Source organism: Psittacula echo (genome assembly GCF_963264785.1).
Source record: "Psittacula echo genome assembly, chromosome: 2".
In the NCBI taxonomy this organism is placed as follows: Eukaryota; Metazoa; Chordata; class Aves; order Psittaciformes; family Psittacidae; genus Psittacula; species Psittacula echo.
The window spans coordinates 45925654-45952468 of NC_137737.1; the positions used below are offsets into that span (position 1 = coordinate 45925654).

At 37.3% G+C, this 26815-nt stretch overlaps 1 protein-coding gene across 8 annotated transcripts in view; it reads right to left on the reverse strand.

Annotated features, from left to right (window-relative positions):
- The window catches only part of PARD3 (par-3 family cell polarity regulator), a gene marked incomplete at both ends in the record, with an annotated part of 466908 nt that overhangs the window by 208773 nt on the left and 231320 nt on the right, over positions 1-26815 (reverse strand). For all 8 annotated transcript variants that reach the window (XM_080611294.1, XM_080611295.1, XM_080611293.1 and 5 more), the window contains 4 exons: positions 2055-2437; positions 3794-3919; positions 13452-13535; positions 17102-17193. In XM_080611294.1, the coding sequence (XP_080467420.1) occupies positions 2055-2437; positions 3794-3919; positions 13452-13535; positions 17102-17193 (685 nt within the window). The remainder of the gene's footprint in view (positions 1-2054; positions 2438-3793; positions 3920-13451; positions 13536-17101; positions 17194-26815) is intronic.

Sequence of the window (26815 nt, forward strand, 5' to 3'; positions counted from 1 at the left end):
TTTCAGAGTTGTCAAATGACAGCCAGACTAGGAGGACAAGTCTACTGTGGATATTAACAAAAGACATCAATAATAAAAAGGTATTGTTCCTTATGTACAATTTAAAAAACCCCTAAAAATTACCATGCACAAAATACAGTACACTAAATAGTTTATGTCTGTCTATAAGCTGAGCTAGATGTCATTTCTTTATAAGTAGTATCTTCATGTAAGAAAATTGTTAGGCACAAATATTCCCTATAAACTTCTGAAATATATTCTAGCTATGTATTTCAAAGCTTTCACTAGCGCAACAGCCATCAAGCTCCTCTGGTGTGAACTAGATGTTAAAGTATCATACAGATCACTTTCCATCAACAGCTAGCAATCATCTCCTTCATTCCAAAACCATCTAATATATTGCTACCAACAAGGCTAAATTACATTATAGAAGTGGGGAGAGTATTTATGAAACACCATTCAGTGCAAGATGTCCAAAACATAACCTCATATCAAAGTCAAAGGATCCATAACACATGAAATTGTATTCTCGCATCTCGTGAGCAGTTATAATGCCACATTTGTTTAGCGTAACAATACTTTGTTCTGATATTCTGTATTCATTGCTTGGTGCTTTTAAATTATATAAAATGTGTATTTCCATTCCTGGTTAAGAATCCTTTTATGCAATGTCCGAGTGGTATTTCTACAGGCTTCTGCAGACACAAAAATTAGGTAAAAATCACTGTAGTGACTGAGAGCGTATTTGTAAGCACAGTGATTCCTTACTCAGCCAATAAGTTTTTCCAAGCAAGCTGATCTGAGCTGATGGCCTAAAGAATTTCTTGAAGGAGCATCAACAACAGAAGCAAACTGTCAACTCAACCTTATGTCATCCAAGTTTGTAGAGCTCAAAATTCAGCAACCAGAAAGAAGCAATCTGGTGGCTCATGTGAAGTTCATGGAAAGGAACACGTAATGATAATGTGACAAGTAGCCTTGTACCTCTGAAACTGTGAAATCTCTACCATTCAGTGCACTATCTTCAATACCTTTTGATAAAAAGATTAATTAATAACAATTATTAACACTAAGGACATACGATATTGTAAGGGGAATGTATTTGAGTTCATGAATAATACTGTCAAATGGGTAACCTTTTTGCTGTGTAATGTAAAGCCTAATCTTGCTGCCAGAGGCCAAATTATATCTAACATTAAACATGTTCATTTTAATACCAGAAAGCTTACAGCATGTATAATCCTTTTAAAAAAACATTTCTCAAGAGCTAAGAAATGCTTACATCTTAATGGCTTTTTGTTATACTTCAAATTATCTTAAAAGCATCTACATCATAACTACAGAAAAAAAACAAATTTCTCGCTTAGGACATTTAACACATCATAAAAATTCCACAGATGTACCAATGCATCTACATATGCACATATAACACAGATATTAAGATAAGCACTCACTACTTCCTCCTCTGTCCTTACATAGTCTCTCACCCCCATATAAATTACATTAGCATAAAGGCCAAAATAGGAAATATCACATTACATCTCTACCATTTAAACAAAGACTTTCATATCCCTGTGGAATAAAGAAAAGCTTTAGCTGGAAATTATAAAGTCCAATTTACCAAGTGGATCCATCACACTCTTTAAATCTAATGGCAAAACCACAGTTACTCAATTTGAAAAGTCATGATAATTGTAAAGTACAGAATATGGGCCATTTTAGCTTATTTATTTATATTAAGTAGTTCACCACTCCCTGGGTCTTGGCCAACAGAATTCGTAGCACTTACAGCACTCCTCTGTTACTTGAGAGACAGAAAACAATGTTCAGGCATTTTTCAAAACAGCCTTTTGTGAACACACCACACTCACTGAATGCACGGCTGGACTCCTGAACATGCTATCAGGGACAATTCAACCCATGGCTTCAAAATCAATTCATCATATTCCCCATGCTACTGCAAGCTGTCCTGCCCAATACAATCACACCGGACACGTGAACATAAACTACGCACACATACCTCATGCTCCATAAGGAGCACACCAGTGCCTTACCTTTTCTCAGCTGTATACTGAGCCTCTTCCCTATCTTTTTGGTGTTATACCCACTGTTTGCAGTGGAGGTGAGAACTTTCTGAGGTGACGGTACCAGGCCCGAGGGTGGTTTCCCTGATGAATTCACACTATGAGGTAGCTGAGAGTAGGAGTCTGTCTGATCGGACTGGTTGCCCGCTCGAGACATTCTTTGTAATGTGTGAAGTCCAGAATTGTTAATACTTTTGCTGTCAGCATACTGGGCATCAGGGCTGAACCGGCTAGAGTAATACGTGTTCTTCTCGCTTTGGGACAACTGTTCATACTGCTCTTTATTTGCCGCAGGGACTACATGGAACCAAATGAATGGAGTACGCATGGCTTGGCGAAACATATGCTGTGCTCTAGGTTTCAAAATGAACAGAAAATTGGCAAATTAGGACTGCAGACTACAAGACATTATAAGCATAATTACTAATGTTAATTAAGCAACATGAGCTGACAGACACATTGCACTCAAGCATAAAGCATTAAACTTGAATCTGTTCCCTAGTCTACTTGGTATGCTTTCGGCTAAGTTTTATTGCCACAGGGCAACACAATGGTTAAACATGCTTAACAACTAACACACCAAATACTGGATTTGGAAAAGCAAAAATTTTAACCACAGTCTTCAAATGCAGACAGTTCTATGGCAGGACTGCAGTGTCCTTTTGGTTTGAAACCTGATAATTGCAATAATTGTAATAACAGTAGTCACAATGACAACAGAATTATTAAAATGAAAATTACCCTTTACAAAAAGACTATATATTTCCATACTTTGCTGAGCATATACGCAGTCTTGCAAGAAGTCTAGTTTACACTTTTTGTAAGTTACTAGTCTTTCAGAATAAAATATAAAGAGGAAAAAAGCTTAATCCTGCACAGACAGACATTGGGCTTTAGGTCACGATCCAAAGTACAAAAGGTTAACAATTGTCTTCATAAACTTTACAAACTGTGATACGGAACCACAGAACAAGCAGAGACAAACAACTTTCAAGCCTAGGGTACAGGGTCATGTTCCAATCAGGTTACTGCCAAAGAAATAATAAGCACACCTCAAACACGTGTTCAGTAAAGGACAATCAGAATACATTATATTCCTCTGGCACTTAACACGTTAGGGTTTTCTGAACAATATTTTAAACTTTGACAACCCTGATTTTCTGCATACCTCTTTTCTACCTTCTCTTTCAATTATTGTGTGAATTACAACCTGATTTCACTTTTAAAAATCTCTCTGATTCACCACTGTGAGATTCTACCAAGTTCAGGCATCCACTGAGCAAATATTTCTGTCTCAAAACTTTTCTAGGAAGTTTCTGCTTTAATTCTCAAGTCACACAATAGCACAGGTGTTTTTAAAATGCTAAAAATAAAATTTCCATGCTGTCCAGTTATGTTGAACATGATGCAGTGCAAGTATAAGAGCAAAAGCCATCTGGAAATTTCAGGATAAACAGTTTACCAATGCAAGAAGAAAAAAACCTGTAATGTACAAAAACAATCAAATAAAAAGTACTTATACTCTAATGACAATAATCATCCTGATTTCTCCATAGTTTGACATTAGCCCCTAATGTCCTTTAGTGTAACTCTATCTTCTTTGTCAAAAGGCAAGCTTAGTCAATATTCTCTTACTTTCCTCAAATTACTGCAAGGTGCAGTGTTAAAAGATTAAATAATGCAATGTAATGCGTGGCAGGTAGACTTACTGTTCAAATCTCCTATTCCGAAGGTCTCCATCGTTAATCCTGACAATACAATCATTCTCACGAAAAAGGTTTTCTTGCTCAGCTTTTCCACCCTTCTCCAGTCGCTTCACAAGCAGCCCCAGGGTTCTGGAACATTAACATTATGAATTATTACTGTTCAAAAAAATTTGCAGCAGAGAAAATCCTACTGAAATAATATTTTAGCACAATAACATCTAAATTTTAAACCATCTTTACCTTGAAGTAGGATATCATAGTTTCAAATAATTCAAGCATTACCTGAATTATCATCCTTTCTAAATGAAACAAAAGGCCTAGGTGAATCAAGCACGTAATTTAAAAGAAAGAATGAACAGACAGTATGACGACCACATATCCATTCCTGCCAAAGGCCTAGATTTCTGAGCAGTAAAAGCTCCAAGAAGTTGCACACACCTGAAAGCCAGCATATTTTCTGCTAGTTAACTGAAGTTGAACAGGTTTTATTTAAAGTTTGGATTTCCAAATTAGCAGAAAATACCACAGCTAGCTACTGCTTCTGTGCAAATAAAAGGTGAGGCCATCTCACATAATAAGCAGCCTATAAGGAAGGGATGGAGAAATGATTCAGGAACTTCACACAAACCAATAGCTTTTATTTTTAAACCTGATTTTTTTTAACTGAAGACAATTAGCATTCGATAGCTTCTGTGCTATGAGTTGGTCACCTCTGTCAAAGTGCTTACCCACAGTGTCATCTTAAGGAATTTGTTGAGAAAAAAGGTAAACAAATATTCAACCTGAGTTTATTAAATGGATCCTGAAGAGTGGATTTCTGAGGTACTGGTAGGATAGGATGTTTCTATACCTGAACTCTAGGTCTGAAGAAGGACTTAGTCTTCTGAATTATTCTTGCATCTACACTGAGCTTAATTTTTTTTCAAGCATATCAGCTTCACATTGAAAACCCACAGGATGTATCAGTGGGTCAGGTTCACATCATCCAAGTCAACAGCATTACTTTTTCAGGTGTCATTTTAAGGCACAGCATGAAAAATACTTGGCTGTATGGCAGGATATGCAAGACCACGCATGTCTTTTAGCATAAAACTTTCGATGAGCATAGCACTTCAATTCACACATACCTCAAAGTAAATGAGCGATCAATGATGCTTGAAAGGATTCTTCATATGCTCAAAAGTTATCTATGCACTTGAGCACTCCATCAACAGGGTTAGAAAAACAAAACTAACTTATTTCTTCCACTTTAAATTCTTCATTTACCAATATATCATCAACATATGCAAATAAGATATTTATTTTACAGAACAGTCATATGCTTTATCCTACAAGGCAGATAAAGGAGTAAGAGAAACGATCCTAGTAGTATGTCCACACCTAGAGACATGAAGATATGATGTTGGAAGGATCTATACATGTAAACAGACCATGAGGAGAAAAACAACATAAAGCATTTTGACAACACAAATCATCAAATGAAGCTTGATTAACATATTAACATTTAAGTGATACTATTCTGTTTCCAACTGATATGGAGTATTTTGCAAATACTTAACATACTGCACCTTTGACCTCACCAGGTGTCTCATCAGAGGCAAACATTTTCCACCTTCATTTGGTTCCAAATGGACCGCTTGGTTGCAGTCACTGCTGTTAACTGTGCCTGCGCTTGACTTAAGCTCAGCTGCTGCAATAAGCAATATGTCTCTTTGCAATAACACTGGTGAGCACAAGGACCAGAAAAAATTTATCAATCTAATGTATCACTTCTCTAGATTACACACATTTCAGAAAATACCAGTGTGTATCTAGTTCTATCTCTCCCCATGCCAAGTTGATATGCTTTTGGTTTGGAAAGCTCAACCTTTTGTATATTCCTTCCAACAAACCAACATTTCCCACTGAAAAGGAAAATAAAATAAGCAAAACCAGTTTCCCAAAAATTTCCCAAAGCAAACCCAGTTCTTCCATGTTTGTTGGGTTTTTGTTGTTGTTTGGTTTTGGTTTTGATTTTTCTAATCACCAGAATAGTGAAATACCTTGTATTAACTAGATATTTTAGGTGGTTTTCTGCTTGCATTTCCCATAATCCTCAAATCATTTGCATGACAAAAATTCTAAATGCCCCCAACAGTCACACACTAACCTAATTGACCATGTTGTGCTCTTTCTCGTACTAAAATTTGCTGATAATTATGAAAGTATGTTGTCACAGGAAATAAAAGAAAACAATTTTTAAAAATATTGATTCAATCTCTTTTTCCCTCTGTTCACTAAAATAACAATCTCTGATTTTTAAAACTGATAATTATAAAAAATAAAACTTTATAGATTACTAGTTGCAGAAAGCACTAAAGTTATGAATGTTAATGATAAAAAGGAAAAAATACTTCTATGGCTTCACAACATATTTTTATCAGAATTATAGCTGTCATACATATAAAACTGATGGTTAGAAAACAAGTTTATGGGTTTTTCACTTGTGACTTATTGAATTTCTCTGAGGAGACAATGTCTTTGAGCCCCAAAGTGAAGTTCCTGAAGAGGATTATCTCTAAATGGGGAAAGGATAAATAAGCAAGAAAATATGAACTTGGGAATGCTACATTTAAAAGAAGACAACCACAATACTTGAGGGGGAGAAGAAGGAATTGTGTCTACTCTTGCTTTTCTTTCACTTCATGCCCAAAAGCTCTTGGATGCAGGTGTGCTCCTCTGTAATGACCATAGACAATTGAGAATTTGGATGTGCACGCAATGCTTGCATGAGAGCATACCCAGTGTTTTGTTTATATGGTTAAATACGAAAAATACTAAAATATCAGTATACTAAATATCAAAATATATTCTACACAAAGTACAGCACTCCAAGATAATACTATGATAATACACTATAGAAAATATATGATTCTTTCATCCCAATATCTCTATGTACTTGTGATTACAAAATAATTGGTTTATCAGTGGTTTTTGCATAGCACTTTTCTTGAAATGTTGCTATTACGTGGCATTCTGAAATTATATAAAATTATTAATGCAAGATGCATCTTTATGCATAGTTTGTCATTTGCTAAATTTACTTCACCTAAGCTCTCAAATCCACTAAAAATAATACTAACTACTACTAACTACTAATCAATAGTAAAACAATGTAACATATAAACTACCAGTCAAAATTGCAAATAATCTCATTAAACAAAGGTTACAAGTTCTATTAATGCAGCACTGCTCATCTCAGACACAACATATAGTGCTCATGAGAATTTTGCTTTTTAACAAATGTTAGAGCTAGGTTAACCAGGTCATATAAAGCTAAAGTCACTGAGAACTGATCTAAGGCGGAACAAACAACTTGAGTCAAATGTGAAACCAGAATCCCCACAATACCTTTTAATTTATTTATTTTTTCATATATAAACACATAGAGCAAAAAATCCCTTTAGACACAGTTCCAGAAACAATTTCGCAAATGCAGTTCTGCAAAGGAGAGAACTCTCTTCCAGAACTTGCAGAAAATACATGTTCATGAAAATTGTTTGTGGTTATGACTCTTTGTGGTATATGACTCTTAAAAAAGGCATTATGGGAATTCATGTTTGTTGTTGCAGTAACTGGAGAAAAACAAAGTAGGCTTGATATTGCAAATATGCAATAACTTAAAGACTAATTAGATTTTCTTTCCCTGCCGTATGTTACCATCATTAATCCTGGTAAGTGGAAATGTAGCTCTACTACAGTTTCTATATTGTCTCCCACATTAGGAAAACATAAATTCTGAAAGCCTGTAAACTAACCTAGTATAAAATACAAAAGCCAGTTTATATATTTGTTTAAATACAACCATATAGCATAGAAATATATGGGTGCATTTGAATTTGCTTAATCTTTCCCAGTTAAAGTCAACATGTTTTCTAACATAAATTCTTCCACTGCATGCATATTAAACTATAACTTTTCAAGAATGAGATTGCAATATTGTTCTGCAAGATACTCTGCAATTCTACAACTCTATTGAAACAATAATTACGAATGGAAATTTGGTAACTGCACTGTTTTAGACTAACATTAGCTGACACAGGGACAGAAGGGAAGCAGTACCAAAGCACAGAGCTCAATCTTTCTATTTGCTTTAAATATCTAATTGGGAATGTAAACAACTTAGATTATATTAGCATTTTCACCACTGTATTTCCACCAGGTTCATTATTCTAATTATGCAATTAAAATACACTCAGCTACATGTGTTAACATTTCAGTTCTCAGTATAAATTACAACCAATAATAAAACTAGAAACAAGCAGCAAATGTTTTATTGACATCTAAATTGCCTGAGTTAGTCTGGTTAGTTCTTTGAAACTGTGAACTCCCCACATGCCATCCAGCTGTATGGAAATGATGACAATTTGTCTTAATAAAAACTGACAGAGTAAATACTATGAGAGTAATAAAAATATTACATTGAGCATCTAGAATATGATTTGGCCATCACCACCTGTTGTACATACACACTGAAGTTATTTACCTATTACCTGCAAGCTAACTGTAATATAATCAAATCAGACAGAACAGAAAATAACCAATTTAGATGTTTATGCAAAATCACTAACCTGAAAAGGCAAAAACTAGATTAAGGTGCAAAAATAATGATTGATTGAAAAGCTGATGTGTAACAGTTTCATGCAATGAAAGATCTCAGAGAAAGTCTACCGGAACATAAACACAGCATAAATTTTCCTGAGAATCGTAGGTCACAGTAGGTAAATCAGCTTGTTTGTTCAAGTTAAATTATCGTGGCTGATCAATGCTAAATTAGACATAAACTTCTTTGCACAACACTGACGTCACAGTGCTACTGTGGAGGCACTAAAATAACCTTATCAGCTTTCATGCCTGAAGTCGGAACTGATTTCCAATCCTTGGTAACTACTCCTAGGTTTTTTAGCTTGAATAGTACTTTAAATTAAGCCTATGTAACTTTTAAAAACCTGAGATGAGACAAGGAAAGACTTGAATTCAGCTAAAAGAGTGAGGAAATGATACATTCACACCACAGGGAATCTTTTCCGAATGCATATGTTTTTGAAAACCATGGCTATCTTTGAGACTTAAAAGGCTGGAAATGCAGGAGATGAATAAATGGGGATGCAGATAACATATATCTCCCATATGATCAAACAGAATATCTTTGTTAGGGAGACACCTTGAAGGCAGAATTAAGGACTCTCAGTATAGTCAATGGCCATTAGCTATTACTTTAGTTTTCTTTGTATGTTGAGTAAAAGACTAAAACTTTTACATTAAAATATGAGGTGATTCATAAATTCCAGAAAACAAAGGGCATTTCCTCTAAAAGCAAAAAGATGGAACTACAAAACAGAAAAATGTATAAACAATTTTCGAGTCCATGGATTGTGTATACATCAATGCCTACCTTCATTTGGGTTTGTGTGGTTTGTTGTTTTGGTTTTCTTTTTTCCTTTTATAAAATCTTTTAAATTTGTCATTTAAGCTGAGAAAAGGCAATAAAATTCAGTCTCTTATTTTTCCCATTCTTATGAGATCTCCTTCCATTTAGGATATGTAGCACAAACTCAAATAAATATTTTTAGCTGCCATGTTTTAGCTGTGTGGTTTACCATGAATTTTATAGCTTGCTTCAAACAGCTGGCAGAGGCCTACATACTGCTCTGCATCAAAGTAACATGCCTGATACTTATTAACGGATGTTCTCTATGGAGTTTTCAGACAAATATCCGAATCCTTTTCTGTTCTCTTTTACTAAGTAGACTTCACAGTAGTCTTAGGAATATGGGACTATGACTTCCATGTCATTACTCACAGAGATTTCTGATTTTATCTCACATATTCTTGTGTCAGTTGGATCTCCTTCCAAAGACAGACATGGCAGGATTTTGGAACAACAGCCAAGGTATAGAGCTTGAGAAGATTTCAAAGACTTTAAAATAGAAGAGGCCATGTAACAGTATATTACGCTATAATTACTGTGAAGCTTGCAGAGAAGAACTCAATGTAACCCCATTTATGCATCAACATAACATCTCCCATTAGCCAGGACTGCTCAAATGCTATCCTTAGGGAACTCAGTGCTTGCCCCCCTCTCTGAGCACCTAGTAAGAAGGAAGAATTGGTGCTAAAGGCAGTTTTGTACAAATTTAACATTTTCTTTCATGCTTTCCTCTCATTCATTTCCTTTTTGGTCTACTTTCATGTAAACATTTTTCTGTTAACCTTTTATTCTGTCTTTCTTTCTGCTTTCATTTTTATGCCTCCCATGCTGCTTAGCACTGCATCTATGGCACTGCAAAAATGCGTAAGTAAGTCTTACAAACAAAACTTTAATATTGAAAAACTTCACAACCATAATATGATAAATATATATACCCTTCCTCCCTTTTGATAAGGTGAACAATATCTGTTACTCAAAGCATATGATCAAAAAGGCCAATAAGGGACTGATAAACTTCTAGAAGAAAAAGCAGGAGGACAATAAGGCAACATATTCACAGAAGAAAGTTTGACCATGTCTGTACAAATCAACAGTACTTTTCCCAGAGAATTATGGAGATAGATTTTATTTTTTCCATTAAAAAAAATTCTGTGTTTTGCTAGGAACAGAAATAGTTAGTAGCATCTAAATAGACAAGGCAGAGATCTTTATAGTTTTTGTTCAAGATCAAAAGCCAATATTGAAAACAGATTCTTACTCCAAACCCTCAAAGGATCACGAAAAAAATCAAATATTTCCTCAATATAAATAAAGGACAGAGTTACGGGATGTAATTTTTGGAGGTTTCAGATGTTTGCTTTGGGAGAGGGGAGATTTTTGGTGGGAGATGTCCTTTTCTTATTGCATAGAGGTAAAAAGGGAGAATTGCATTTGTCTTTTTTTACATTTTTTCACTTTTTAAAATTATTGATTTAATATCATTTGCCTATTGAGTAACATTTTCAAAAGCAAAAGAAGGGAAATCGAAGAAAAATAATTGAAAACATAGCATAACTGGAACTGATCACCAAACTTATAGGACACAATGGTAGGCCAAAGGACTAAAGTATGTGATACACTGGTATTTACTGAGACTTTTCCTTTTGGATACCCCTCAACATCTTTACTGTGTTTGGTTTTGTATATTTAGGTTTCTACTGAGAAGGGGATCTGCTCAGGTAAGTTACTTCACTGTAGCAGGGAACGTTTTGCTTTGCAGCCAGAGAAGGAACAAAGAGCAGCCATGTGCTAGATACTGAGAAACTAGTAGGCAGGAGAGGATCCCTGCCAAACATCTGCTCTTCCTCTGACTCTAGCAAAAGGAGAACCAAGTGCACCTTTACTGCTCGAAAGAGCTGGGGAAGGGGGGGATTTAAAAAAAAATAAAAAATAAAAAATAAAAAGAAAAAAGGTCAAAAAAGGCAACAAAGCAAAAAGAAACCAAAACTCCTCATCAAGTACTCCAAAACTGAAGTTGGCCGCGTTCCTTTCCCTGCCCACACTGCTGGCTGCAGGCAGCTGGGGAAAATATATTTGCTCTCAGTGAAACCATGTAGAGGTGTGAGCACAGCTGACAGTAAAGCAGCAGTACAACAGAAGTGCTTATAATTAATACCAAGCAATGAACTCTACCTTTGCTCCACTACAATGCAAAGAGCATGGGAGAAATGTTTTAGCTATATCAAAGGTCCTCCTCAACTGTATTCCACCACACTTTCAAGACATTGACCCAAGAATCTCCCCTCTCCAGCAGTTTATTTTTAAGGGGCGTCAAAAAAACCTCAGAGAGCAATTGCACGTACCATTCGTTCTTCAATGAAGGGAGTTCTAGTATTATGAAGGAAAATGAGACAAATTTTAATATCAAAATTATTTCCTTGTAACAGAATTGATTTTTAAATTTGTCGATTCTAAACATCTATATTTAAAACTGGCTTTCCTGTAATAAAACTGTATCATATAATCTCAAACTCAGGACAAAAAAAAGAGTTAGAAGTCCTTCACAGCTCTTAACATAGCATCCTTTAAAAAAAGTCAGATATTTTATTTCTGAGTTTACGGCTTTTTCATTTTACATGCTCTCATTATGTATAAACAGTTTAAGCTTCACCTCAGACTTGAAAACCACATTAACAACCTGTAAGTGAATTTTACTAGAGTTAAAATTCTTATTTAAAATGTCAAAATATACCTTTCTAACATCAATTTCATTAAACATTAGTAGGCAGCCAACATTCTTAAACCCATCTTTTTCTTGGCCTTTACACTGTCTAAATCCTAGATAACTGCATGAACATTTCAACCATTTCCAACTTTATAGGATTTACTTCTGAGCTTATGTCTGAAGCACCAATCACTCATGCCCTTTCTGTCCCCACACTGAATTTGCTGATTTTCAGATTATGAAGAGTTTGCCACTTAATGGAATTTTGTTCTTAATACTTGGAGTCCTCAGAAAAAGTAGCCTTAAATTAACAAAAATACATTTTCTCATAATACTTGAGAGTATGGCTATGAAACCACTGGGTTTCAAGGAACAAATGCAAATAAAACTCTTATACTTTGTTTAAAATCCTGTGAAGATATTTAGTATAGAAGGAAGAAAAAAATTATCATAGCTGAAAAGAGTAAATTAATATTTGATACATATATATGTACAGCAAGTTATTTCTGTTCTTAATGACTAAACTGATATTGTTGCTGCGCAAAAGGCATGTGAGATTATAAAACACCTTCATGTGTAACCAAAGATTACTTTCAAAGTATATATTTTGTGTCCCTTTTCCTTAGAAAGAAAATACAGTGTATACTTAGAATATGCATCAGCAAAATAAAATTTGCATGTATTCCTGCGGAACTTTCATTTTTCAACTTACTTAAAAGCTTCAAATCCATCACTAATTACTACAAAAGTTAAGCTATTTTTCTGAGACAATATTAATGGCCCTAAATGCTAAAACTCTACCTTAGCAAAGTAAGCATTAGAGATGATGCATTCTGTTTACTACTATAATCTCCCACATTGCACTTCTTAATGTAAAGGGCTTTCTTTACACTTTTTTGGGGGGTAAACAATTCAACTTCAGAAGTTCCAGCCTGTCATATAATAAAACAAGTTCACCTTTCCCAAAATGAATGTTTCAACTGTTTTTGCTACTTCTTTTTAACCTCATCAGATGGGACACTACTACATATTGAAAGTGTGATGATTGTTTTCTCTTCCATTCTTATCAAGCACAGGCATATGATGCCGCTGGTTTAAACTCCTACTGTTATTTGGGAACTCGTGGCTCTAAACAGTCATCAAGGAAATGCTGCATAAAAATCTATCTGAACTAAACCAGCAGATTACAGTATGAAAGAGTCCAAAAGGAAATGTCTTTATACTACAATTTCCCGTGAAATCACAACAAGACCTCTATTAAAACCCCACAGTTCTAACTCGTTTTAAGCACAGCCTTTCCATTATAGAGTCCATTCCAAGTATGGAGTCAGTAAATTTGCATTTCTTCCTTTCTTAATCAGTAAGACTGCCTTTTGAAAAACATACGATATTCTATAGAAGGCAAAGGCACACAATATAAAAACTAACACAACCAAGATAACACATAGGAAGTTACAATTCAATTAAAATCCTACACAATACATTACCTTCCACCTCGGGCACTGAAAGGCACTACATGGATTCCCAGAGGCCCGCCGTCATTGGAGACTTCTACGAGCTTTACCATATCACTGTGAGACAATGACGAATGAGGGAATATGAACATGTACCGTGAAGGAACCAAAAAACCCCACACAAACATGCACAGAAAAACAAAACCATTCCAGAAATCAAGTCATGGTGATGAAAGCACTGTTGAATGCTACGTACCTGAAGATTAAACTGATGGCATGAAAGGAGATCAATCATCAAAAATACTTTGATTAATAAAACAAACAAAGCTCAAAATAATTTTTTGTAAACTTATTTTGCTACATAAAAATAGGTATCATCTTCATTGCATGCATGTTGTTTATTTCTTCCTTATTCTAAAGTTAAATTTAAGTTCACTTTTTGGACCATTGCACAGAAATACCTTAAATAGCGCATACAGTTTTTCCTCAGAAGTCTAAGAGCCGATCATAGCACTAGCATGCTTAACTTTTTTCTTAGAGAGCGCTCACTTAGCCTCAACATTAGTGTTCACAAAACTACCCCGTAATCAAATGAGAATTATTAATTTTTTTAAATGGTTAAATTCTTCTAGTTTTAAACCACATTTATTTGGTTTACTGTAATTCTATTTTCTTTTATTGGAAGATCACTGTATCTCCTTACTAGGCAAAGTTTCCAAAGTAAGGTTTAACTATAATAGTCAAAGCCAACCAGACATCCTCCTGAAGGAACTATACATCTAGTTTTCAATTATACGTTTGCTGTAAAGAGAGAAGTGAAAGAGGAAAGTACAGGTTCAGAAAGAGCCATGTAAAAATTCTAGAAATAGAATTTTATGAAATCTACTGATGTATTTGAAACATGCCCACATCTGGAAAGGTGGAATACAGCCCATGAACCACAAAGAGTTATAACTACCCAAATGAGAAAATAATACACAAAGGCAAAACCTCTCAGTAAACCTGGAAGTGAGAGATCTGAACACAAGCCATAATCTAAATTTGTGGCTTATGCCTCTCGCTAGTATTACATACTTTTTCCATATTTCCTGGCACTACATATATATACACACAGATCTTTGAGAAGCTTGTTTCTCATAAGCACACAAATCAAATTTAATCTAGAAATGGAGCAAAGAGCAGGACCAATGCCCTATGACAGCAGTAAAAGATTTTCTACTTCCTTCAATAAGCTCTTGATCATATGGTGGCCCATCATGAATGCTTGCAGCAGCTAATCTGGATTTGAGAATAACCAGGCTGCATACTGTTAGGAAGTCAACACAAATCCTGCATTAGAGTTGGTTTTCTATTTCTTCCACATTAAATTTTTTAATATATTTTACCTTTGTTGTACACCTTGATTCATGTCTGATTTTTTTTATCTCATTTTTTTAAACACCACAAATGGAAGGTCTGTACCTCTGATGCCACTGTTTAGCTCAAGAAAGTACTGCAACAACAGGAGGGCCGGGAAACATAAGCCAAAAATGTGTTATTCTTTGGACCTGGACCAATGTTCTAAGACTGACAGTACTACAGAATTTGATAATGTTCCCTGTCCCAGTTTTTGTAAGGGCTAACTTTGTTTCACTCTCACTGAACAACAAGGCTATGTTTTTGTTAACTAGTGTGCAAAGCAGCTCACAGGAATGAAACAAGGCCTTTCACCTCCAAAACATACTCTAAGTGCATCTTTTGCTATTGGGGTATATTTATGGCTCCCTATGATCAATCTTTTTCTGACTTTCCTATTAGCTTAAAAGAAAATTGAGGGCTGAGGAAAAGAACAAGTGAAAATCAGTGTGATTCACCTGGAACTGTTATGAGTGGAAAAACACAGCTTTAAGAAAAAATGAGAGTCAGTTTTCATACTCAGCCTACACTGTTTAACTTGTTCTACTGATTGAGTTAGCAACCTTTCTTTTTTTCCAAAAAATTTAAGTTCAAGATACTCATTTTTCTCATACTTTTTCTTTAAAAAAATCCACCCCAAATGTAAATGTTATACTCTGTAAAACAGAAGACAAAAGGAAATTATCCCTTCCTATGAGAGACTTGTTTCAATTTTGCTTCCTGATTTTCTCAGAAGTTTAGGCCAACTACTTCAAACATAGAAAGGAGCATGATATCAAACCAGAAAAGAATTAAGTAGCCTATGATGAAAAGTCAGTAAGTTACTTAAAAGCAACACCAAGAAGCATTAAGTTTGACAGAAGTTCTGCAAACTCTATTTAGCAAAACAGCATTTGGAATTAGCAATGTAACAGATTCTGTAAATGGAAGGGAGTAAAGCTCAGCATGTATTGCCTAATAGTTGTCACCATGATCTTTAACTTCTAAATCCTCTGCATTTAATTCATAATGTAATTCAGAAATAATAAGAGCAGAAGAATTTTTTTTTAAATATAAATGTAATCAATTTTAATAGTTTAATTTAAGGGTAGAAGGGATATTTTTCTCATTAATTCTATAGCAAGGTAAGGATCAGCTCATTCCAGTGAGATGCAAAGGTCAAGCTTGCTGTATCTTGTGGGGAAATAAAATATCTCTTACTAATTTTTTTTAGAATTAGGAGAAGCTTCCCAGTTCTAAACAGCATCAGTTTTGATACATGCACAGCATATGAGGGTTTCAACCAAACAACTTATGTGACCCCCAAGCACACAGAATCATAGAATGGTCTGGGCTGAAAGGACCTTAAGATCATTCAGTTCCAACCCCCCTGCCACAGGCAGGGATGCCTCACACTAGAGCACATCGCACAAGGCTCTGTCCAGCCTAGCCCTGAACACTGCCAGGGATGGAGCATTTACCACTTCTTTGGGCAACCTGCTGCAGTGCCTCACCACCCTCACAATAAAGAACTTCTTCCTTATATCTAACCTGAGCTTCCTCTGTTTAAGTTTAAATCCGTTACCCCTTGTCCTATTACTACAGTCCCTGATGAAAGGTCCCCCTCTGGCATTCTTGTAGGCCCCCTTCAGATACTGGAAGGCTGCCATAAGGTTTCCATTCAGCCTTCTCTCATCCAGACTGAACAGCCTCAATTTTCTCAGCTTGTCTTCATATGGGAGGTGCTCGAGCCCCCTGATCGTCCTTTTGGCCCTCCTCTGGACTTGTTCCAACAGTTCCATGTTGTTTTTATCTTGAGGACGCTAGAACTGTACACAGCACCCCAAGTGGGGTCTCATGAGAGCAGAGTAGAGGGGCAGGATCACCTCCCTCGATCTGCTGGCCCCATCTGCCCAGTAGACTGTGAACTGGTGACAGGAATGAACTGGTGAAAGGAATTATGTTTTTCCACTTTGAAAATCTTGTTTGTTGATCTACAAGTGCTAGCACTGACCCTATTCTTTCTGTCAAGTTTTCAGAGTTTCATCAAACAAGCATCTTGAGGGAGAAAATATATTGTAGCATCAGCACTTATAAATGTCAAGTTTCCAATGCTCACCTTTAACACAGGCTTTTTCTAAACTGTTTAAAATCTGCTTTAAAAAGGTCCATGAAGGAAATTGTTTAAAATCAAAATGACATATGACATAAAAAAGACTGCTCTTAAGAACATTATTCTGAGTTATTTACTAGTATATGTTCAATCTCAAGACTCATTGTTAAAACAATGTGTTCTGCCAGTAACTTACTCCAGGGAAAAATTGGTAGCGTTCTCCAAACCAGAGTCTGCATGTCCAACAGGCTCAACTCTGCTGTTGTCCTCTTCAGTTCGATCTTCATCCTAGATATTAAAAAACAGAGGGAAAAAAAACAGCAAAGAAAAAATAAATTAAACCTAGGTTTAATAGGTTAACTCATTTCAAGAATGCCATTTTACCATTTTCATATTATTGGATTTATCACATGTGCAGTGAAAATGTGTGCTCCTGCAACGACAAAAATCTTTTCTGTTGCTGTCTGAAACTTGTAAATTGTATTTCGTCACTTTATGAATTTTTGTAATGGTATTTATAGTTTTGCCAGTTTTAGACAATAATTTTACTACAACAACACTACAGAGGATCTCACAGCAAGCACTGTTTTAAAAGGTAGACAAGTAAAAGCACCAAATCAACTGACAATCAGCAAACTCCTTCCAAGCTCTTTCTGGGCAGGTTACTGAGGACTCACAGTATCACAGTATCACAGTATGTTAGAGATTGGAAGGGACCTCAAAAGATCATCTAGTCCAATCCCCCTGCCAGAGCAGGAACACCTAGATAAGGTTACACAGGAATGTGTCCAGGCGGGTTTTGAATGTCTCCAGAGAAGGAGACTCCACAACCTCCCTGGGTAGCCTGTTCCAGTGTTCCGTCACCCTCACTGAGAAGAAGTTTCTTCTCAAGTTTAAGTGGAACCTCTTGTGTTCCAGTTTATACCCATTACCCCTTGTCCTATCATTGTTTGCCACTGAGAAGAGCCTGGCTCCATCCTCGTGACACTCCCCCTTTATATATTTATATACACTAATAAGGTCACCCCTCAGTCTCCTCTTCTCCAAACTATAGAGACCCAGCTCCCTCAGCCTTTCCTCATAGGGGAGATGCTCCACTCCTTTAATCATCTTTGTCGCCCTGCGCTGGACTCTCTCCAGCAGGTCCCTGTCCTTCTTGAACTGAGGGGCCCAGAACTGGACACAATATTCCAGATGTGGTCTCACCAGGGCAGAGTAGAGGGGAAGGAGGACCTCTCTCGACCTACTGACCACCCCCCTTCTAATACACCCCAGGATGCCATTGGCCTTCTTGGCCACAAGGGCACAGTGTTGGCTCATGGTCATCCTGCCGTCCACTAGGACCCCCAGGTCCCTCTCCCCTACACTACTCTCTAACAGGTCATTCCCCAACCTATATTGGAACCTGGGGTTGTTCCTGCCCAGATGCAGGACTCACACACAAGGCAACCCCCTGAGAGTCATTTGCAAAGAACTAAAAATGCAGCTTGTATTACTCCATAAAATGCCAAGACCTTTTTAAACATTTTATCACAGGAGTTTATTAATAGCATGCCAGAAAAAGCTGACGTCAAAGAGTTACGTGGGGCTGTAATACTAACAAATTGATTTTATTTTTAATTTGACTTTCCAAAAAATACACACATTATTCACCAAATGCATAATTTTAATGTCAAAATTGTAATGCTGTACTTTCAAATTTAGATCAAGGTAATTCAAAGACCAAAACTATTCTTATACCTGCATTACTCATTAGAAACTTATGCTTTTAATTACCCATGTGACCAAACAGAAAGTATTATCAGGTGTAAAGAGTAGGTTTAAACATGAACTTAGATTCTACAGCCAGATCCATCAGGACATCAAAATAAGTGACAGATTATGAGTTTAGCACACAGAGTCAGACAGCAGATTAAATATTAGAAGACTATAGGATATATATAAGGATATATATAAGGACTATAGCAGGCAACAGCGTACAATTGAGTTCATTGTCTGTTTTCCCCTAAAATCAAATCCCCTTGAGGTACGCATCGGACTTCCCCATCTTCCCGCATTACCCACCAAGTATATCCAGGTCCCTGAGCAAAAGCAATCCCACGAGTGGGTTTGCCTTTACCTGAAGCAGGAATAACCCAGACTGTCTAAGGAGGTGTTCCATACCACAGCACGTCATGCCAGGGGATGGAACTGGGAGCTACCCGGAAGGGCACGTCCCCTGGTCGGGTGGGCTGTCTTTTCCGGCGGGCGGTATCGTATTCTCTTCCCTTGTTATTTCTCTTGTCGTTGTTATTGTTGGTGGCGGCAGTGGTGATTTGTGTTATACCTTAGTTATTAAACTGTTCTTATCTCAACCCGTGGGAGCTGCATTCTTTTGATTCTCCTCCCCGTCCCTCCAGAAGCGGAGGGAAGAAAGGTGGGGGGGGGCAGTAGACTGCGTGGTTCTGATTTACAGCTTGGGCTTAAACCACGACAGTTCTATTTTGGCGCCCAACGTGGGGCCTCTTCAGCACGCATCACGTCCTCCTCTGGTGACATTCCAAAATCTTTGCCCTCTGGCCAGTCCATGATGACTTCTAGAATGCCTGGATGACTGGGATTTCCTATTCGAGCTCGTTGTGTAATTAGTGCAGCCCATTTACTCCATGTCGCATCGGTTGCATGATGTGTAGAGGAGACCCTGCCTTTGAACATCCAGCCCAGAACGGGCAACCTGGGTGCCAGGAGGAGCTGTGCTTCAGTGCCAATCACCTCCGAAGCAGCTCGAACCCCTTCATAGGCTGCCAGTATCTCTTTCTCAGTTGGGGTATAGCTGGCCTCAGATCCTTTGTATCCCCGACTCCAAAAGCCGAGGGGTCGACCTCGAGTCTCCCCTGGAGCTTTCTGCCAGAGACTCCAGGTAGGACCATTCTCCCCAGCTGCGGTGTACAGTACATTTTTTACATCTGGCCCATCTGTATGTTGCATCTCTGCCCTGATGACCTGAAGTGTCATGGGCCCACCGGGCCAAAAATAATTCACCTTTATGTTGCCAATCTAAGTCCATCTGAGCCACTTCAATCTTAGCAGCTTTGTCCACTTGTTGGTTGTCCTGGGTTCAGCAGTGGCAGTCAGTTTTGTTTTTTTTTTTCTCCTTCTTAGTAGCTGTTGCAGCACTGTGTTTTTGACTTTTGGCTTGGGAACAAAAAACTGATAACACCGATGTTTAGACTGACCAAGGATTTTGTGAGTCTCATGCTCTGCCAGGGAGGAGGAGGGGCCGGGAGGAAGCGGGGACAGGACACCTGACCCAGACTGGCCAAGGAGGTGTTCCATACCACAGCACGTCATGCCAGGGGATGGAACTGGGAGCTACCTGGAAGGGCACGTCCCCTGGTCGGGTGGGCTGTCTTTTCCGGCGGGCGGTATCGTATTCTCTTCCCTTGTTATTTCTCTTGTCGTTGTTATTGTTGGTGGCGGCAGTGGTGATTTGTGTTATACCTTAGTTATTAAACTGTTCTTATCTCAACCCGTGGGAGCTGCATTCTTTTGATTCTCCTCCCCGTCCCTCCAGAAGCGGAGGGAAGAAAGGTGGGGGGGGGCAGTAGACTGCGTGGTTCTGATTTACAGCTTGGGCTTAAACCACGACAGTTCTATTTTAAAGAAGAGATATTAAAGGCAGGTAGAGGCAGTTGCTAACGTCCAATTGACATTTCCACTAAGAATCTGCAAAAGCAGGAGGCTAGGTGCATCAAGGTTCCATGGTCTGTAGATACGCCTCATGCATCCTGGGTAGCAGCATGCTGCGTAAGCCAAGCCACTTGAAGATCGATGATCCTGTTTTTTGAGAGGCTTTAATGCACACTTCTTCATCATCCACCTCTGTTAAGCACTAGGCAAGTATTACATTTCAAAGGTTAACCAGCATCTTGAACCTGCCTAGAACTGCATTATGAATGTAAACAAGAACTCAAAATAAAATATTTTCCATATAGTAAAAGTTGCTTGTAAACCAAATATAAAGGAAAAATATAATTCAGCAATATAAGCTCGTGTTTATATTTCTATATTTACCAATTTCAGCAGAAGTTTTACCAGTACACAGTTTAAAAATAAATATTCAAATCACCATGATAATTCTAAAGTTACATGCAATCAGGTATATATATGAAAATCAGGACATCTGGAGTTGCTTCACATTAAAAAGAAATGTTCCACCTTTTTTCCCACATCTTGCAGATTGCTGTTGCCATGGGCTTCTTGTTTTGAAGTTAGGGACCCTGGTGATAGTAGAAAACTACATATTTATATTGCACTGAAGTTATTATCTACAAGTCTAAAACTGGAGGTCCTGATGAAACACAATTTTGAATCTCAGCTATGACAAAAGCTCATCACAAAGGAATGTGACTTTGTTAATACAATGCTTTGGGCAATTTTTCATGTGTGCTTTTTTCAAGCAAACATACAATAAGTATTACACATGTAAGAAGAGACTGAAATAACAATCCTTCCTATTAGTAGATACGCCTCTGCTAACAAATAAATGTCTTCCTTTATGCTGTGTCATTTTAGCAGTCATATAAAATGTAAACACCATTCATTCATCTAGTACCATTTGGGTCCTACACTTCACCATCTTTCATCCCCATAAGTTTTCCTCTTGACTCATTTAAAGTAAGCCTGTAAACAACACTCCCCTTCCTGCAAGTTCCTTCAGACCTGCTCTTGATAAAATCCACTTTCAGTGCCTCCCTGAGATACAGTCCACTGTGCAAGACTCACGCTAATTCCTTGCGCAAATTCTTTCTGCCACTTCCCAGCCTTGATAGTACCTTTGCTTTCATTCCCAGAGCCTCCAAATATCAGCTCACACTTAAGCCTCCACACTTGTTGCACATCCCACTTGCTTTCTTTCTGTCCTACCCAGTAATCCAGAAGTTTTTCTACCAAGGGAAGGAGCATCCTCCTGCCTGACCCTGAGTACATTCAAGATGAAGCCAAAGCCAACCTACCTTCCTTCTGTCTATACTGTACCTTTTAATATTAGGATTTAACACATCAGAAACTGAAAATCCAAAGCTATGTAAAACAGATGCTATCTGGCACCATCACATCTACGTTTTGTGCCTTTTGTACTGAGAATTATAAACACAGCAAGTTTTGGAACCAGACTCACTGTCAGTTATCCAAGCAACTAAGAAACAGCAGCTCCCACACGCCTCTGTCTGGCTTTTCCCGGACAGCAGACAGATCTGCATCAAAAACATGCATGTGCCTGTAAATAGGTGCTTAGAGAGGGAATCACAACCATAACGAAAGCCCTACTGCCATAATCAACAGATATATGATGTACCCTTTTAAAAATCTTTAATATTACAGTAATCAGGCTCTCTTTTCTTCTCAAAATAACACAGATTTTGATTTACATTGAAGTGAATGGAGAGAAAAATTGGACACCTGCAGAGGGATTTGACTTTAAATTCTGATTTACTAAGAAAAGTAACTAGCTGTGAAAATCTCTGCATCAAGCAATTATTTCTTTATTTGGAAAGTAGTTTTCTTCTGAAAGGCAAATTCCACCTGGATGGGCTATAATGAAGTAAAATGAAGAAAAGGCCATTTAGAAGAGCAAGAAACTTTCTGAGAAACCAAATGTGTATTACTGCAGACACTCCTCAGAAAAAAATAACATGAGCAAAATCCCAAACTTGTAAAGACTGCTCCCTGCTATATCAAAAGATACAGCTTTTAATGTACAGCCACTAAAGACAGAATGTTTTTTGTTTCCAAAACTGAAATAGAGTAAATCAAAGATAATTTCATTTTTACAGCAGAGGACAATTCAAAGCACCTCTTCCAATGTACTTCTACATATACTGGTGTGTTCAGTGTAAAATTCCCCCAATTCCCTTTTGATGAGATGGCTCAGCCAGGGCTTCTCACTCATACACCCAGACATGATGTAACTCTCCATAAGGCATCTGTGTTTTCTGTAATGTATACAGGCAACTAATGCGGAGATTAAATGAATCAAACAGAATGGAGACTTCTTGAAATTTGTTTTAGTTCAAGAGAATTAGGGATTTCAAAGACCTATTCATACTTTTAAATGGATCTGTGCAAAATTCCTGTGTCTTTTAAGAGATAAGTCTGTGCACAGGTACACAGTAGCATTTCCTCAGATTATTTCTGAGTAAACACTGCCTTGTGTCACTTCCAAAGCTCAAAACCAGCCATGCCTTCCCTATCTTGCTGGGCATTTTTTCTTTCACTACCAAAATATCAGTTCTGCCTCTGATTAATCCACAGTTACTACCAGTCACTATTTCATCTTCAAAGAAGCACTTTCCCACTCATCTCTGCAGTGCAATACATTTCTAATGAACTCCCCAAAAACGTAAGCAGAACTTCTTCACATTCCCTTATCTTTCAATGATTATCTACAGAAAACTCAGTAGCAGCCAGGGAGTCTGAATAAATTCAGTGTAGTTGCTTAAATTCCCACAGGTTTCATTTGTGCAGTACTTGTTTCTAGGTGCCTGGTCTGAGGTGGTGCTGATTACAATCTACTTCCACCAGATACAATGGGAAATGGATTCTGAAGGCATGTAAAGGTTATGTATAAATCTGTGTTCTCTGAGCACTTCATCCCATCTCTCAAATTCAATAGCAAGATCTCTATTCTATCAATAACTGAAAAAAATGGGAGTAAAGGTGTTTGTTTTGGGTGGGGTTTTTTCAACTCAATTTATATTCATAAGGATATAATAATTGTTCCATTATTGTTCAGAAAGTGACTGATTGCATATTTTAGTGACAGTGGTTACATGAAACAGAGTAAATCTGCTTTCAGATGACTTCAATGCTCCAAGGCAAGATCTGCTACACTGACCAACACACGAGAAAAAATCTGACTGGTCACTTATTGGTGTAAATAGAAAATATCTTGTTCACCAAGTAAATCCAAAGTAACGTTAAAGAAAAGGAGGTTATAAGTAGAGTTCATCATAATACAGGAGGGCATGCAGCTGTACTAATGTTTCACCAATGACCTCCCTTCTGCACATTCTCCTTGTTCACTTCTGCAACCCACAATGTTAAATTTATTCCTCTTTTGTCTCTACCTGCACCTCCAACAGCAACTACAGCTCCCTCTCCGAAACCTCCACCTTCCTGCCCTGACTTTGCTGTTAACTTACACTCAATTTAGAGAGCTTAATCCTCCGCTTTATCTGAGAGCCAGGAAGGGGACTATGGAAAGCCAGGACAGCCAGGGCACTGGTGCTCAGCATTCGCACCCAACCCCATCCCATAGCAGGCACAAGCTTGTATCGCAGCTGGCTCAGCTGCACCATGAAGCCCTCACTTCATGTTCATCCACTCTGAGATCTAGCATATTTAGTAAAAACCAGAAAGTCTGGGAAATCTAGCTGTTAATTGTAGTACATCTGTTTGTTGCACTGTACAAAAAAAAAAAACTAGTATTTTTCTGACTTGTAAAGTTGTTAACTGATCCAGCCCCAGTAGAAAGACAGGCTGACACAGGTACACAACAGCTATACAAAGGAACCATCTTTTAAAACAATTAAACCTCCTTTACATATTTACTAGTCTGCAAGGTAACTACAGCGAAGTATTTTCACATGAGGTGGATGCTCTCACTACACAACAGCGTTTTTAATAACATTACTAACAGAAAGCAAGGTCTTGAAATACCAAGCAATTGCAACCATGGTGGTAAACAGGCAGAGCTACCAGTGTGAGCAATGTATGATAAATAAGTATATCAGACATACACCCCTCTGCAAATGAAAGCCTGTCAATACACAGCCACTGTGTTTAGGAAGAAGAATTCAAGTTTGTTTGTTTGCTAGCATTTAATTTTAGCATAATGAGTGAAATTATTGTAAATACCAAACAGAAAGAATAGCATATAATGTCCAACAGGTACTTTAGATTCTACTGTAGAGAAGGACACATTAGCAATAACAACAAGCTCCGGAAAAAACTGCACATCAGTATTTTTTTTCCCCAGCTGGGACACAACAACAATAATGCTTATGTTATTAAAATCTGCCCTTCCCTTCATCTTTCCCCTTTTATTCTCTTGAACTTCACTGTAATGATTATAGAAAAAGAGACTGTATATGCTATTAGTCTCCTGGCAGCCATGTTTATAAATGTTTGTTTGGTCCTTGCAATATAAAGTAGGTTCTCTCTCTGTACGATCAGACTTGATAGGAAACAGCTCCTAAGGGACCTATTTTCCTGTGTCTTAACTAGCACAAATATACCAGCATCAGGCTTTTGTGTTAATGTTCTCGCTTTTTGATTAACTGGCCAAATCTCCAGAGAATGCCAATTTTCAATCAAATCTGAAGAGCAGTTAGAAAGATCACATGGGGAAAAAACAAAAGTTATTGAATAAAAAAAAGATAGGGTTTCTCCCTCTTACATATATATGCACAAATATTTAGGTGAGAGCTTTGTGTAATTCGCATCAGTCCTATCTATACTAGGTGCACTGCTATTATCAGCAACTCAGAGAGAGAGAGTAGAAAAAAAACCCTTACATTAAATCATCATCCATTGACATAAAAAAAGAAAAAAAACCCACAAAAATTACTAAATTTTATATATATATATATGAGTTAATATTCTCCTTATGTGTCAGTCACCCCTATGTTATTCATTTCCTTGTGCAGGATGGTCATCCCACATTTGAAAATGGCAATATTTATATAGTTCCTATATGCCTCAGTACTCTAAAATGAAATTTGCCTTGCTCAGTCAAATCAGTGAACAGATATCATATAGACACAGTGAAGCACAGAATGGAAGGGATTTCCCAGGTCTCTGATGAATATCAAATTCATCCCCTGCTATCACAGGCAATCATTTCTTATTTCCCATTTAATAAACTGATCAAACTGAGCCTTAAATCTGGCTGGCGTCATGATGGCACTATTTCTGTTGTGAAGCACCTTGACAGGAAATGTTTTTACAGATTTAAAAAGAGATATATTTGATTTCCTATTCTCCAAAAAGCAGAACACCAGATAGCAAAGGAATATGATTTGATACAACTTTCCTTTGACAAACCTATGCAACACCTCATTCAGTTTTGACTACCATAGACTCTTCTCCAAACGTATTAAAAGCCTTGTAATACTAATAAAACCTGAGCAAGCCCTATAGTTCTCAATTATTTCATAGCATGTAATAGTTTAGAGGATTACTGAAGTAATTAATCTTTAGGAGCTCAACAACCTGTGCTATGTCACTGAAATCACACACATATTCTGCAACAATTTGGTGGCGCACACCTCTATCACACAGCTAGCCAGGCTAACTGCAGGAGCACAACATGAATACTGCTCGTCCATTTAACAGAGATTCCACTAAAACAACTGTTTACTAGATGATGGTGCAGTTAATTCTTTTTTACAGTAGGCACTGCAGACAGCACTGAGAAGTACGGGAGCCTTTTAAGAGTTTTAGAGGGTTAGACAAGAGGTTTTCTTGCTAGTGAATTTAACTGGAGATATTTTGCTGGTTCTGTTTCTTTACAGTAAAGAAAATCTCAGACATGACCTTATAGTGGTAGCTTGCCAACAAAAAGCATGAAATGCATTAAAACTCAAAGGGGTTTTTGTTGATGATCGAACATGCTTGTTAATTAATGTAGCCAAACAGTCTTCCAGCAAAGAAAGAATAGTGAGGGGGAAAAAAAAAAAACGAAAAAAGATAAAAGAAATGCAAATACATTAGCAACTCAGCGACCCCCCAAACAAGGGAAATGACACAAAATGGGATCTGATAGAGGAATAAAACTGTTGTAATGTCTAAAGCTGTGCTGATTCTCAAGCATTTCACAATGCCTAATCATATTTCATAGACTGTATTCACTGTTTGAGTGAAAACAAAC